Raw genomic sequence first — 15335 nt, forward strand, 5'->3', positions numbered from 1 at the left:
ATACCACTATTATATGCAAGTGTATAGTGATTTAAATATCAATAATTATTAGAAATAGTAAGAAATGTTGTACTATCTGATGATTTTACTGGCTGGGGAAGTATGGGATCCCATAGTGAAAAATCTACTGGGATACTCGCACTTTTTCTTAGTGGAGATCGGTAGGACTTGTTAAGTATGGAAAGGGTATATTGAGATTGTGGATTGTCTAGGACAAATCTCATGTTGATTTATATATGTATACAGATATGTAGAATAATACAAAAAGAGAAAGGGGGTGTAAAAAATCATAATAATACTAATAATAATAATAATAATAATAATCCATATTTGAAGTAACGAATAGTAACGAAAAGTACAAAGTACCGAAAAGTAACGAAATATCCTTTGCATAATGCAAATCGAAAGGGTGCGACTTATATCTCATAACAGCTTTAATGAAAAAGTCATTTAAATGGGATATTGTCAGGAATAAGTTGTAACATACATGCATGTATGTAACCGAAACAAAGTATAGTAATCCTAGGAAAAGATTTAAACCTTACTGAAAAAAAAAGTGGTTAAGCTAGCTGTAGTATAGGGCTAAATTGCTTATAATAAAGCAGCAGCAGCAACAGCAGCTAAACCAACGAAAGCACCAGCAACATTCTTATTGGCACCAGCTTCATAAGTAGCAACAGCTGGAGAAGTAGTGTTGACAGCAGAAGATACAACTTCAATAACTGGAGTAGTGGAGCTAGCAGCAGAAGTTAAAACAGCTGGTGGACATTCAGTACAAGTTCTAGTTTCATAGATAGTAGTATATAATTCAGAACCTGATGAAGATTCAATACCAGTTGGAACGTAAGTAGTAGAAACTAAACATGGTTCAGTAATAGTTAAAGTAGTAGCTTCAGTAACAGTAACAGTGGTAGCAGCACAAACTGATTCTTCAGAATCACAAGTAGTAATAACTAATTCAGTAGAGTAAGGACAGTAAGTAGTAAAGTCAGTAACAATAACTTCAGTAGTGACAGTAGTGGTAGAATTTGAAAAACCAGCTAAAACAGTAGCAGCTAAAGTAGAAGCGACTAATAAAGTTGAAGGAGCGTACATTATAAATAAAAGCGAGTGTAAATTTGTTTAAAGGAGTGACTAAGTGGGTGAGTTTTGACTAAAGAATTAGAAGTAAAAGAGGTACAACAATAATTTTATTGATCCAGGGGCAACTAAAAGCTTATATACATTTGACAGACATGACCAAAGGGCAGTAATGCATGCATTAGGGATCCCAAAGGCGAAATATTAATCAAAAAGTTGATAAAAATTTTCACTTAATCGAATGGCAAACCTATTAAAATGATTTACGGAAAAATTTAACGGTTAACGTGCGTCAAAAGGGAATAAGCATTATTCAACCTTGAGGCTAAGTTAAATTACTTACATGAGACCTACATATATTATTAAGCTTTTTTGATTTTGATGCAATATAATAATGTCAAGCTTTATAATAAGTTCTGAATTTGGGTGTGAAAAATTTTGCTGCTCGATTTTGTGTTATGGTAGCACCAATTCAGAAAAAAGAAATTTTCTTTTATCACTCATTTAAGATACTTTTGGGATGGTACACGACAAAAAAGAGTCTGGATTTTGGTAGATTTCCTTATTGGGAAATGTAATTAATTTAATACAATGTATTTCTATTATTTTTTAATATATCCGACTAAAAAGGTCGTGCGGTTGCTCCTATTTCTTGTCTTGTCTTGTCTTTTTATGCATAATATTTTAGACATGACAAATGACAAATGAATGGCGATTGGCATATGAGGATCAGTCTGACAAAATAATGTTTCTAATTGACTCCACTTTATTCACGTGATTTTATGATCTGGAATACAGTATGTTAAGGGGACTGAAGTGGAGGGGGTAGTGTATTTGCTGCTAAAATCTTAGCATTAAACGTCTCAGTAACGTAGTCAGGATTTGCGGTGACTCCGCGGAATGCCATACTAGGCGAAATACCAAATTAAGCGGAAACAACCGAATATCTATAAATCAAACAAGGTCGTTTATTTTCCTAAACAAAGAAGATTCTATCTATATAAATTAGAGTCGGTTACATTAATTAGCTTCTTTGATACTCTTATGTTTCTGCTCGTAGTCCCAATTACTCCGGCAAGAAAGTGATAAGTAATAGATAAATATATAGATAGAGAATAAAACCTAAAAAATGTAAGAAACAAAGTAAACACTGTTGGGATAAACAATATAAAATATAAAAATTAAACAAATAATAACAACCTAACCTTCTGCGTAGTATAAGCATAGCATAAAATATGCCGCTTCTCTGAAACAACTTAAAGACAATAAAAACATTATATCAACGTAAGGAATAAATAAAATTTTGAAAAGGGATAGTTTAGCAGTAGAAGTGGTTAATGCATTGGAAATATGAATTGTATCACAGATATAAGAATTCATCAAGAAGATAGTAAAAGGATTTTATACTTGATCAGAGCCTGCTTTTCATTTTAAATGTACATTTATATCTTCTTCTTAACTGTGAAATTAAACATATTATAACTCTAAATCACTTAAATCATCAAAATTTATAGAAGATAAATCCAATGGTTTCAATTCAGTCTCACCAAAAGTATTCTCACCAGAATATAAAACATATAAGAATCCATCTTCATCTTTATGCTCTTCGTAAATAGTACTGATTAAAGCCGAAGTAGGAGGTAAGATATCATTAACAAAGATGAAAATGGCCTTTTCACTTGGTAATTTAATTCTCTTTCTAATAACGTAAACAAATTGACCAACACTTAAATCAAGGGGAACTAAATATTTACGTTTATCAATTTCAGGAATATCGGAATTCTCAACCTTTTCACAAATGACAGGTACTCTATCTTTGAATCTTTGAGTGATTCTAGCTGCTTCTGCTTTTCTTTTATCTAGATTGCAATTGTTAGTATTGATTCAATGTAATTAATTAATTAGTTAAAAAATAAACAAATACTTACCAAAAGGATGTTCGTCTTTGAATGCGGATCTCATTATAAACTATAGGTTAAAGTTAGTATATGTGCCATTCAATTGGATATATTTAAGTCTAATTGAAGTCACACTCACACACCAAGCCAAAAGTTTGTGCTCCACTTTTGTGATTCTCAAGGGGATGAGGGTACGATTTAAATAGATTGACTCACAATATACTTATTCAAATATATCGGAGTATTGATATTGGAAATGAATCACTTATAAACATTCTGTATTATTTGATACGTGTTTTTTGTACTTCGTCTAGGATTGGATAATCAAACCATTGAAGTAAGTACAGGGGGTGGCAGTAGTGGTGGCAAGAATAACCATTATGATTATTGGCTTAACTATGAAGCTAATAGTGCCAGTGACTTCGATAGACAATTTATACATCATTATGATTAATACTTACTATTAGTTATTGATAATTGTTTGGTTGGTATTAACAATTCGAAGGCAAATTAAGAAAGAGAACAGTATTACTTATTTCCCCCCGGAAGACAAACCAAAACAAAACCTACAAAGTATGGGACTGTATGTAATAAAGGAGTTTTTATCTTATCTCTAACTAAAATACTTGCTGTGTGTGAGTGACCAAAATGACCAGTAAGAGTGCTTATGTAAGCCACACAATTAATTATTTTAGAATAGTAGAGTAAAGGATAGTATACTTTACATTATTGGTAGTATTAGAAGTAGAAATACCTTAACTATGGCAAGGTAACAACAGTACTGTATATATAATTCGAGTAATAGCTTTAATTATAAACATTTTTGTTAGTATAATTACAATGATAGTTTGGTCGTGTATGGGCACATGGAGTTAAGAAAGGTAAAGTCAAAGGTAAAGTCAAAGGTAAAGTAAAGTAAAGTAAGTAAAGTAAAGACAAGAGTGGACGCTACCAGGGTCTCAAAGATACGAGTGAGTTCTTCATCTGTGACATCTGTAATATAATTATTGGTGTTTTTTCAAAAATGGTATTGCCATAATAGCAAAACTTACCCAGCCATATTTTTCAATGAATGTGGAACATTACTGAAACTACAAATAACTCCGTATGCGTCTCCGCTAAAGCACAACCTCTGACATTTTAAATAAAGTCATACACGTATGCAACATTCTCGTAGCATAAATTCTCTTTATTCATTGTTAGAAATTGTTAGAAATTCTTTGTGCAAAAATTACATACATACGTACGTTAGACATATTGTACAAAGTACTGCTTAAATTATACGCGTCTGAACTGAGCTAAAACACGCCCCTTACCAGAAAAAACTGAGTTGAGAAAAAACAAAACCGAACGACAAATAAAGTTATACATTACAATACTGGTTTTTCATTTGCCATCAATTGTTACAGTAATAATCAACCATCATACAATGTTAAGACACACAATTCGTTCATTCTCCTCGAGTCCTGCTAGATCAGCCTTTGCTAGGGCTCAATTTTTAGGATCAGTTGGTCATGTTAACTTAAGGGAAACTAAAGACGGTAATAAATTCATGCAATATTCACTTGCTGTTAATAAAAGTACTAGAGATGGTCAACAATTGACTGACTGGTACAATATTACTGTTTTTAATGAAGCACAAGTTGCTTCCCTTGAAAAATTTCTTAAATCAGGTTCTAGATTAATTGTTGATGCTGATATTAGACAATCAACTTGGGTTGATGAAGAAAATGTAACCCATCATTCCACCAATTTCAGACAAACACATTTTGAACTTCTTTCTTTTGGTAGAAGACCTGAGTCTGAGTCTGAAGCTGTTGAAGAATCTGAAGAATAAGTCTCTATTCTTTGACTTTTATTCTTATTCAGGTTAAATTAGTTAATTAAAAAAACTTATTGACTATTTTCTACTTTAAAATTCGCTATATTATTCGATTCTTATCAATTCCTTAACTTCTTCTTTTGTATGTATATATATATATATTAATAAATAAATATAAACTAACTTAACCTACTTCTTTTGTAATATCAGTATAAATTTTCAGCCAATGATAATTCATAAGCATAAGCAATGGTCAATTTAATATGCTCTTTAAGGTGCTCAAAATCAATCTTTTCAATAGTATCAAAAATAGTATGAATAAATCCATTGGTATATAAAGTTTCAGATTCAATTACAAATGTAGCAGGATATCCATTTTCTAAAGCAGAAGTATGATCTGAACATCCATATCCACATATCGTTTCATGATAGGGAATTGATGCGTAAGTATCGATAACAATTTTAAGAAATTCATTTAGAGGAGCCGAAGTATTGGAAGTTATTAAACCAAAATGGGGTTCAACATTATGACTTTTAGTTGAAGCTGTGTAACCAGTCATATCTTGTTGTAACATTCCAACAACAACTTCTCCAGATTTAGAATAATTTGAAAATATATCAATAGAACCTAATAATCCACCTTCTTCTGCCGAATACCAATGGAATTCCAAAGTATTATAAGGCTGGAAATCTCCCAGTTCATATGCACTGATCAAGAGCCTTAACGATTCAAGAATAGTAACAGTTCCAGATCCATCATCATCAGCACCTGGTGCTGGTAACCAAGATGGCGAAAGCAAATTAATTGAATCTTGATGTGCTCCAACTACTACCTTATCAGAAACTTTACCAGGGAAAACTACAATTATCGAGAATTGATCCCAATAAGCATGCTTGAATTTATTAATGGTAACAGTCTTTGAAACTGGTTCTATAACTTCAGATAACTTGTCAAATAACCAGCTACTACTTTCAGCTCCATATTTAGACTTATAGTATCTTGACCGGAAAGATGTAAATTTAGATAAATTTTCATATACTAAATCTAAATTAATTTGATCGTATAACTTTCTAACGATAATATCATTCTTTAAAGAAGTTGGATACTTATAAACAGCAACATCATTAGATTCAATATTCACTTTAGAATTTACCCATAACAAATCTTGTAAATATGTTTTAGGATTAGACCTAGTAAGTAAACCTTCTTCAATGGCAGATTGAACAGAAATTTGATTCGTTACATCAACGAATTTGATATTAGAAGCCCTTAAAGATTGTTTCTCTGATTCATTGATGATGGAATATGATGTTGGACTTGTTTTAATTAACCTTTCTTCATCAGCCAAGAGTATTGTTTGACTCCATTGACTGGGGAAGAAGAAATTTGGTAATGATAATACTAAACTTACTTGTAAAGCCACAAATATAACAGGCACCTTCATTATCTCTAATTGACTACAAAGAATTATCAAATCGCTTAATTGTGTATATTGTTCAATTAAAATATTTATTCTATTTATACCATCCCTCGACTATTATCAAGGTTGACCCCCCGTATACTGTATCATTAACCGTATTTCAGGTGTGTCAATAGCTGAACGGCTCTATATATTTGCGCATATGTGCGGAATACTACGATTTGCGCATGTGCGAATGTGGGGCATTCCCAACCTAAGTGGGAAAGGTGCAAATATTCTTTAATTCAAGATAAGGATTAGAGAAGCGATTAGAGAAGCGATTGGATAAAGTTTAAATGAAAAAATCATATATTGATTAGAAACAGAGGCGGCGAATACTTTTTATAGAACATTCTTTAAGTCAAATAAAAAAAAAAAGAAAAACTTTAATGTAACTTCTTTGCAGAAGCTAATTCATAGGCAAAGGCAATAGTTAATTTAATATGTTCCTTAACATGGTCCCAATCAATTCTATCAATTGTATCGGAAACAGAATGAATATATTTACTAGTATATTTCATTTCTGCTTCAATTAAAAAGGCTGAAGGATATCCATTTTCTAAAGCTGAGGAATGATCCGAACATGCATATCCACAAGATGATTCATGATATGGAATTGAATTATAATTATTAATGATTAATTTAATAAAATCATTTAAATACTTAGAAGTGTAATCAGTAATTAAACCGAAATGTGGTTCAATACCTTCTGCAATAGTTGTAGCAGTATAGCCAGTCATATCTTGTTGTAACATTCCAACAACAACTTCTCCAGATCTTGAATAAGTTGAGAATATATCAATAGAACCTAATAATCCACCTTCTTCTGCTGAATACCAATGGAATTCTAAAGTATTATATGGTTTGAATAAACCTTTTTCGTAAGCATTTATCAAGATTCTTAATGATTCAAGAATGGTAACAGTTCCTGAACCATCATCATCGGCACCTGGAGCAGGTAATAAACTAGGGAATAAAAGATTAATAGAATCTTGATGAGCTCCAACCACAACTTTTTCGCTAATTTCACCAGGAATAGTAACAATTATGGAAAATTGGTCCCATCCAACATGATGAAATTTCTTGACAGTAACCTTTTCAGAAACAGGTTCAATTACTTCAGAAATTTGTGTAAATAACCATTGACTACTTTCAGCTCCACTCTTTGATTTATAGTATCTTGTAAAGAATGAAGTAAAATTAGCTAAATTCAGATATACTAAATCAATATCAATAGCATTGTATAATTTTTTTATTTCACTTTCATATTTAACAGTAGTTGGATAATTATAAACTGGAGGTTCTTTAATTGTACTCAATTGTTTTGAACCAACTAAAAGTAAATCTTGTAATAAAGTCTTTGAAGATGGTTCTTCAAGATAACCTTTTTCAATAGCTTCTTGAACAGAAATTTGACCAGTTACATCAATAAAATTAATATTAGATCTTCTTAATCTAGTTTTATCAGATTCTTTAATAATAGAATATTCAGTAGGACTTAATTTAATTAATCGTTCCTCATCTTGGGCTCCGGATAATAATGGAACTTGGAATTGTTTCCAATTAGGAAAGAAAAAAGTAGGAAACGATAATACTAAGGACACTTGTAATGCCACACAGAGAGTAGATACTTTCATCTTGCAATTGTTAGTACAGTACCCTTCAATACAGTGTTTTTACTTTTTTTTCATACTTCCGACTTTTTTCTTCAGACCAACCGGGCAAATATATTTCAAACCGCTCATTTTATTTTTTCGTACTTCCGAGGTCGAATTTATTCGTACCATAAAAATACTATTCAAACCATTTAAGATAATTTATTCATACCACAATTATTTGTAAATGCTTTACCACAATCCAAATATATTATTTCATGTTTTCGTGTGATAAAAATAACATGCCCCGAGCCACCACTGAAATCAATTTTGAAAATTGGTGCACATCATACGTTCGAAATGCAGCTTCATGATATTTAGATAACAAAGAAGATATCAACCTAGGAAAAGCATGACAATGGTCCCTGACATACAACTTTATTGTACTCGTTAGCTTATATTTTTACGAATATTTCTTAGAACAACTGGTTTTTCAAGCACAATTCGATATGTTTACTAGCATGTCTACAGAATCCTTCATAACTTTCAGTAGTTATCTTACTTGTAGCTTCCATCACTTTAGGTGTCAATTGCTCCTTTTTACTTAGATTCGATCTCTTAACCTTAGATTTACAAACTGACCAGAATTCTTCAATTGCATTTAGTGCCGGCGAATATGGTGGTAAAAACACAAGCTCCAATCCACTCAGAGCAACTAATAACTGAATATCACGACGTTTATGTATTGCAGCATTGTCAAGAATCAAGTATTTTAATTTTTGGAGCTCGGAATTTGTCTCTATTTCTTTAATCACAGATTTGATAAATGAATAGAAATGATTTGCAGTGGTACCTCTGGAAGTACTTTGAGGTTTATTGGATTCCACTTTTCTTTTCTTGTTGGCTGCAAATCTTGGAGGAGATCTCACCTTCAAATCGATACAACCCTTAGAAGAAATTGCACCAAGAAAAGAAACATTCAATCCATTAGTTACAGGGACTGTGATCACAGCCTTCTCTCCAACAGGAGACCATCCATATTCTCTCCGCATACTAATGTTAAAGCCCGCTTCGTCAATAAACACACAATTGTTATTAAAGTCAAGCTTGTCTTTATACTCTTCGGCCCATTCTTGTCTTTCTTTCTTAAGCTCTTCCAGACTTCTCCTCTGAGACCACTTCGAAATACGCTTAAGACTGAATTTACATACTTTGGTAATAAATTTGTATATTGCAGAGATACTAGCCTTTACGTTGCCGAAGGAACTCTTGAGGCTCTGTAACATGAAGTCTAACGTTACAGCCGCATCATCTTCTATTAGCTTCTTCAAGTGTTCTTTATGCTCATCTGAAAGTAAGGGCTTACGTCCACGTTTCTTTGGAGTTTCATAGATACCATTCAAATTCTTAACTACTTGCTTATTCCAATTTCTTTTCCACGTATAAGCTGTTTGCAAACTAATATCGTTGATTTTCGCAGCTTTATATGCTGAGCACCCTTCTTCAATCACCATGTGCCAAAATCTCTCTCTTACTTTCTCAGAGTAATACTTGTAGGGTCCTCTTTCATTATTATTACGCAGGTTCTCAGAAATTGTATCAATTTCTATTTCAATATCTTGCTCATCTACAGAGAGTTGATCAACTTCCATATCAGGAAATCCGTTTATTCTTTTAAAATCACTGTAACTAAAACAATTCTCTAAAGGTGATGTCTCATACTCTACAGACATCAGGTCAGGTTCCAAGTCGAACCTATTTCCTAGTCCATCTATATATTCATTGGCCAATTCTTCTGCTTTGAAGTTCATTATATTAACCTTTTGTTTCTTTAACAGGAGTTAATCACATAGAGCATTTTTTTTGCTCACTAATTTCGGTCAATTTGATCCAACAGGTGCTGACTTCATACAGTAGCGGTATGTAGCTTTAAGATTCAATAACGACTAACTGTGATCTAATTGATATGAGTCTATTTGCTAATTGCTATGAAAATAAAAATTGTGGTATGAATATATTTTAATCGGTATGAAGAATAGATTTACCACTAGTACGAAAATTTCAGGTCAATGATACGAAAAATTAAAACCCGGTAGTATGAGCAATTCCGGTCCGAGGTATGAATAAAAAGTAAAAACACTGTAAGTAGCTAATGAAGGTATTCTTGCCGTTCGTTATCTTTTTTGTGGTGGGGCCCCAAAAAAGAGTGGCTCTTCTCGCGGGGGCTGGTTAGTCACGAGACTAGTTGGTACTGGTACCAGAGTTGGTGAAGTACTGATTAACAGTATCAACAGAGAGAGGAATTGGTGGTTGGGATAGTGTCTAAATTATGTTATGTGTGTTATTCAATCGATCATTTGCAGAAGCAGAATTGTTTGCTAATGTGGTCTCTACGTATATTTGTGAACTCCACTCTCAGTTGTAGAAGCAAAGGTATTTTATTTGAACATACTTAAATCGGTGACTTGGGTTCAGTGAATACTATAATGAGATTCTCTAGTCTGTGTCAATAGTATTACATAGAATTTAGTGGTATTGGTGATGTAATATATATCATTCAATTATTTGAAATCTTCACCACCAATTTCGCAGCAATTATACAACTCTTTCGTTCTGTAGAAACCATCTTACTTCTAACAGATAACGTAAATATTATAAATATAAATATGAATATAATATTTATATATATGTATAAGTGTACATCTACTGCATCACTTATATCTCTACTTACTATAATATCTTACTCCTTAACTGTTTACATAAATTCTCTTCCATTAGTTCCAATTGGAATCGATACCTTCCAGAATGGTTAGTCGTGTACTTTGGCCCAGTCCCATCAAAATTTTCCTGTAAACAAAATAAATCAAACCGGTGAAGAATTCCAATAAACATCGGTGAATAATTGCAAGCATATTTTTTGTTAGGGGAACATAGCATGACAGTAGCCATGTTCAATGGGACATCTTCAGTAACTGGTTCTGGTTCCGGCTCTGGTTCTGGTTCTAGTACTGGAACTGGGACTGGAACAGGAACTAGTTCTGGAACTAATAATAATTCAAAACCATTAAATTCAAGATTCATAACTCCAACATTACCAGTAAAAAATAGTAGTTTGGATACTTTACAATTCCATGAAGATCGTAATCCATCATCAGTGAATTCTGCCCGAGGAAATTTATCTAAGAGATTTATTCATCCAACAGGATTTGAATCAACTGAAGTTAATTATAAAATTAATGTACCTAATTTTTCAAATTTAGCTCCATTACAATTAGGATCAAAATATATTAATGATTTTAATAAAATTGATTCTATGACTCCAGTTGATTTATATTATGGAGAAACTGTTAGTAAAACAGATTCTGGATTAGATAATTATTATTTTGATTATGATAATGGATTAGGAGAATTTTCAAGATTTGAAAAAATTCAACAAATTAATTTACCAGATAAATATTTTGATGAATATAATTCAACTGAATCTGTTACAAAATTAGGTTTAATATCAGAAATAGAACGTGCATGGATTGCCATTGATAATAAATTATTACTTTGGAATTATAAATTACCTCAATCATCATTTAATCAATCATCCCAATTTTTAACTATAGATCAAATAAGACATAGTATTTTAACTGTTAAATTAGTTAAACCAAAACCAGGAGTATTTGTTAAAGAAGTTAATTATTTATTATTAGTATCTACTACTATGGATATTCATATCTTTATAATTAAATATAATTCTACATTTAATAATTTAGAAATTTTTAATCCTGATTTATCAATTTCAACTCAAGGTTTAATAGTTAATAATTTTACAGTTAATCCAAAAACAAATGATATATATTTTAGTGGTGAAGCCGATGGATTAAATATTTGGAGATTAGATTATTCAAATAAATCAAGTTTTATGAAGAATAAATGTGATAAAGTTTGTTTAACTAAATCTGGACTTTCTATGGTAATACCCAGTAAAATCCCTGGTCTTGATTTATTTAATTATTCAGAAGATCATTCATTACCATCTAATAATAACTCCAATAATTCTAATAATTCTAATAATTCTAACTCTACTCAATCATCATCATCATCATCATCATCATCATCAATTGGTTCAGATACAAAATTAGCTAATATTCCTGAAACTATTGTACAACTTGAAATTGATTCAGAAAGAGATATCTTATATTCATTATCTAATAAATCAGTTATTAGACTTTATAAACTTCATGATACAAAATCCGATCAATTAACTGAACATAATCGACTTAGTCCAAGTCAAATATTTAAATCTGCTTCAGCAATGTTTACAAATATGAATAATATTAAAGTATTTGAAAGATTTAAAATTATTAATATTCAAACTATTTCATCAAAGGAATCATCATCAGTTCAATTAATTGCAATTACAAGTAATGGATGTAGAATTTTATTAAAATTAGGTGGTCCAACCACTTTAGGATCTTACCTTTCATCATCATTTCTGTCAATTAGATCCAATACAAATTTAAGAATTAGTCTTGCAACCATAAAATTCCCTCCATCACGTGAGGCTCCTATAGTTAATGCCGAATTAGATGCATTTACAAAAAGTAAACAATATTTAGTTCAATTAATTGAAAATCAACAAAAATCTCAATTATTAAAGAATACAAAATCTTCTCATATTATTAGTCCTGGGATATTTCTTTGTGTTAAAAGAACTAAAAAATCGGATAAATTATTTATTGCTACTGCTAATTATGGATTTTTAAAGAAAAATAATAAATTAGTTGAAGATGCTGAATTTATTAATTATGGAGCTTCTAATGAAGATGGAGCTGCTTCTACTTATATTCATGATATTGTTCAATTAACTCCATCAATGAATGCTACAGAAACTCCTAATGGTTATTGTAATATATTAGCCAGTCAATATACTAAAGAACCTTTAAAATTTGCTATATTAACTAATTTTGGTATTGTTATATATCAATATAGAAATCCTGATCTGATTTTAAAATCTTTAAAAGAAGCTACAATTGAAAATTTTATTGAAGAAAATGGTTTTGAAGAAGCTTGTTCAACTTTATTATATTTATCATGTGTTTATGGTAATTCTAATGATTTATTTAAGAGAAAAGCTGAAGCATTATTTTCAACTTGTGGTAATAGTGCTAGATTAGTTGATAGTTCATCTCAAACTAATACTTTATTACCTCATCAACAACATCAACTGCAACAATTACTGCAAATAGTTAATATTGGTCCATCATCTCATGGAACTCATCCAACTGTAGATCAAGTTATTTTAAGTGATAGATTTTATGGAACTATATTATTAATATCTAGATTACTTCGAAATGTTTGGAATATTAAAGTATTTATACCTTTACCTCATATTAAAATTAATAATATTACAGGACAAATTGATTCAATATCAATAAAGGAAGATAATTTATTAATTAAAGGATTAAATATTAATAAAAAACAATTGGAATTTTTTATTGGATCAATTATTGTATTAATTGAATTTTTTATTGAAAATGGTAATACAATTCAAGGTTTAAATGCTCCAAGTTATAGTTCTGATCCAAATCAATTTGAAAGTGAAGTTTGTTTAAGAGCTGAACATATTGCCTTTGGAGCTGTAATTAAATCTTTAATATCTATGAAAGAAGCCTTTTCATTTTTAATGGTATTAATTGAAGAAATTCAAGTAAATCAAGCAAATTTTGATGATATATTTAAATTTTTAACTTTAATAAATCAAGCTAATCTTTTACTGTTAACTTTTAAAGATTTATTATTACCTAATAGAGAAGTTAAGAATTTAATTAAAGATTTACTTTCTTCAATAATTAATAAAAATATTTTAAAAGGTGGATCAATTGATTTAATTGCTGATTCTTTACAATCAAGATGTGGATCCTTTTGTTCAACTGATGATGTATTTATATTTAAAGCTATTGAAAATTTAACTAGAGCTAAAAATATTGGTAATAGAGATAATGAACTTAAAATAAAATGTTTAAAGAATGCAGTACTTTTATTTGAAGAAGTTTATGATTCTTTAACTCTTGAAAATATTCAAAATTCAATTAATATAATGTTAGATTTGGATTTTTATACGGGAGCTGTCGAATTATTATTAAAATTAGCTCTGAAAGTTGGTATAAAATCAAAACTTTCTAATCGATCATTTGATGTTAATGTTAATATTAATATTAATACCAATATCAATACCAATTCCAATTCCAATATAAATGAAGATAATAATAATACAAAAAAATTACAACTTTATAAATTAATCTTTAGTATTCTTACTAAAGTTGATTTAAAAGCTCTTCGAATTTCCGAAACTAATGATCAATTATTAATTAATGAATTTATTGAAATTAGAGATGCAACTTATGAAACATGTTTTTCATCAAATGATAAATCATTTCATTATAAATTTTATGAATGGTTTATTGAACAAGGTGTAAGTGAAAGATTATTAGAACTTAATACTCCATTTATATTACCATTTTTAGAAGAAAAATCCATTAATGATTTAACTTTAAGTGATTTATTATGGTTATATCATGCAAAAAGACAACATTATTATGAAGCAGCCACTATTTTACATACATCAGCTATATCTGATTTTAAATTAAATTTACAACAAAGAATTGAATACCTTTCTCGAGCTAATGGATTTTGTAATTGTGTTTGTCCACCTAATTTAAGACAAAAAGTAATTCAATTATCATCAATTATTCAAGAATTATTTGATGTAGCTAATATTCAATTAGATGTATTAACTATTATAAAAGATGATAAAAGAATAAGTAAAGAAAATCTTGAAATTGCTGAAGCAGCATTAAATTTTAAAATTTTACCAATAACTGAAATATTTAATAATTATACTGATCCATTAGGATATTATGATCTTGATTTAGTAATTCTTAAAATTGCTGATTATAAAAATGGTGATGATATTTTAAAGAGATGGGAATTATTCTTTGAAAAAACTTATCATGAATATTTTAGTTTAAATAAAGGTGAAACAAAACGTGAACCATTTTATGTTTATCTTCATAAATCATTTACATCTGTTGGATCTAAATTATCATCAAATGATTTAGTATTTCCTATGGATGAATTGGTTAAATTAATTAGTAAATATATTAGACAAGCTATTAATGAAAATCCAGTATTGAATAAACCACCAAAAGGAACTATAGTTGATATATTCATTAAATCAGGAGTTAATTATGATAAGATTTATTATGTAATTAAATCATTAATTGAACATAGTGCATTTGAAATTTATCCTGGATTTACTAATGAATTAAAGACAAATGAAATGACTTATTTAATTAAAAATTGGTATGCTACCGATAAAAGATTAAGAGACTTGGTTTCAGCCGATAAAATCAATAACTTGGATAGTTATTCGATTGAAAAGGATCCAATTAAAACTGTATTTAAAGATAATGGAGTTTTTGTATAATGT

The 15335-nt window shown here is 29.9% G+C and overlaps 6 protein-coding genes across 6 annotated transcripts; 2 read left to right on the forward strand and 4 right to left on the reverse strand. All coding sequences in view use genetic code 12, as the record gives it.

Moving 5' to 3' along the window:
- Positions 1-237: 237 nt before the first annotated feature.
- On the reverse strand, positions 238-1447 carry PGA26 (Pga26p). The gene has a single exon (XM_064882371.1). The coding sequence runs from the start codon at positions 1093-1095 to the stop codon at positions 592-594; it is 504 nt and encodes a 167-aa protein (XP_064736817.1). The 5' UTR covers positions 1096-1447; the 3' UTR covers positions 238-591.
- A 1109-nt stretch (positions 1448-2556) lies between these two features.
- On the reverse strand, positions 2557-3042 carry AUT7 (ubiquitin-like protein; the record flags this gene model as incomplete). The annotated part of the gene is made up of 2 exons (XM_064883057.1): positions 2557-2939; positions 3009-3042. 2 exons carry the CDS (start codon positions 3040-3042, stop codon positions 2557-2559), a joined length of 417 nt encoding a protein of 138 aa, XP_064736818.1.
- A 1365-nt stretch (positions 3043-4407) lies between these two features.
- RIM1 (Rim1p) lies at positions 4408-4815 on the forward strand (the record flags this gene model as incomplete). Its single annotated transcript, XM_064880367.1, has 1 exon — positions 4408-4815. One exon carries the CDS (start codon positions 4408-4410, stop codon positions 4813-4815), a length of 408 nt encoding a protein of 135 aa, XP_064736819.1.
- Positions 4816-4839: 24 nt separating this feature from the next.
- On the reverse strand, positions 4840-6369 carry RJT21DRAFT_122369 (uncharacterized protein). Its single transcript, XM_064882372.1, has one exon. It carries the CDS (start codon positions 6243-6245, stop codon positions 5007-5009), a length of 1239 nt encoding a protein of 412 aa, XP_064736820.1. The 5' UTR covers positions 6246-6369; the 3' UTR covers positions 4840-5006.
- A 182-nt stretch (positions 6370-6551) lies between these two features.
- Positions 6552-7925, reverse strand: RJT21DRAFT_122370 (uncharacterized protein). Its single transcript, XM_064882373.1, has one exon. The coding sequence runs from the start codon at positions 7895-7897 to the stop codon at positions 6647-6649; it is 1251 nt and encodes a 416-aa protein (XP_064736821.1). The 5' UTR covers positions 7898-7925; the 3' UTR covers positions 6552-6646.
- Positions 7926-10481: 2556 nt separating this feature from the next.
- Positions 10482-15335, forward strand: RJT21DRAFT_122375 (uncharacterized protein; the record flags this gene model as incomplete). The annotated part of the gene is made up of 1 exon (XM_064882374.1): positions 10482-15335. The coding sequence occupies exon 1, from the start codon at positions 10791-10793 to the stop codon at positions 15330-15332; it is 4542 nt and encodes a 1513-aa protein (XP_064736822.1). The 5' UTR covers positions 10482-10790.

The sequence above is a fragment of the Scheffersomyces amazonensis genome (genome assembly GCF_036850825.1).
Source record: "Scheffersomyces amazonensis strain UFMG-HMD-26.3 chromosome Unknown RJT21scaffold_6, whole genome shotgun sequence".
Lineage (NCBI taxonomy): Eukaryota > Fungi > Ascomycota > Pichiomycetes > Serinales > Debaryomycetaceae > Scheffersomyces > Scheffersomyces amazonensis.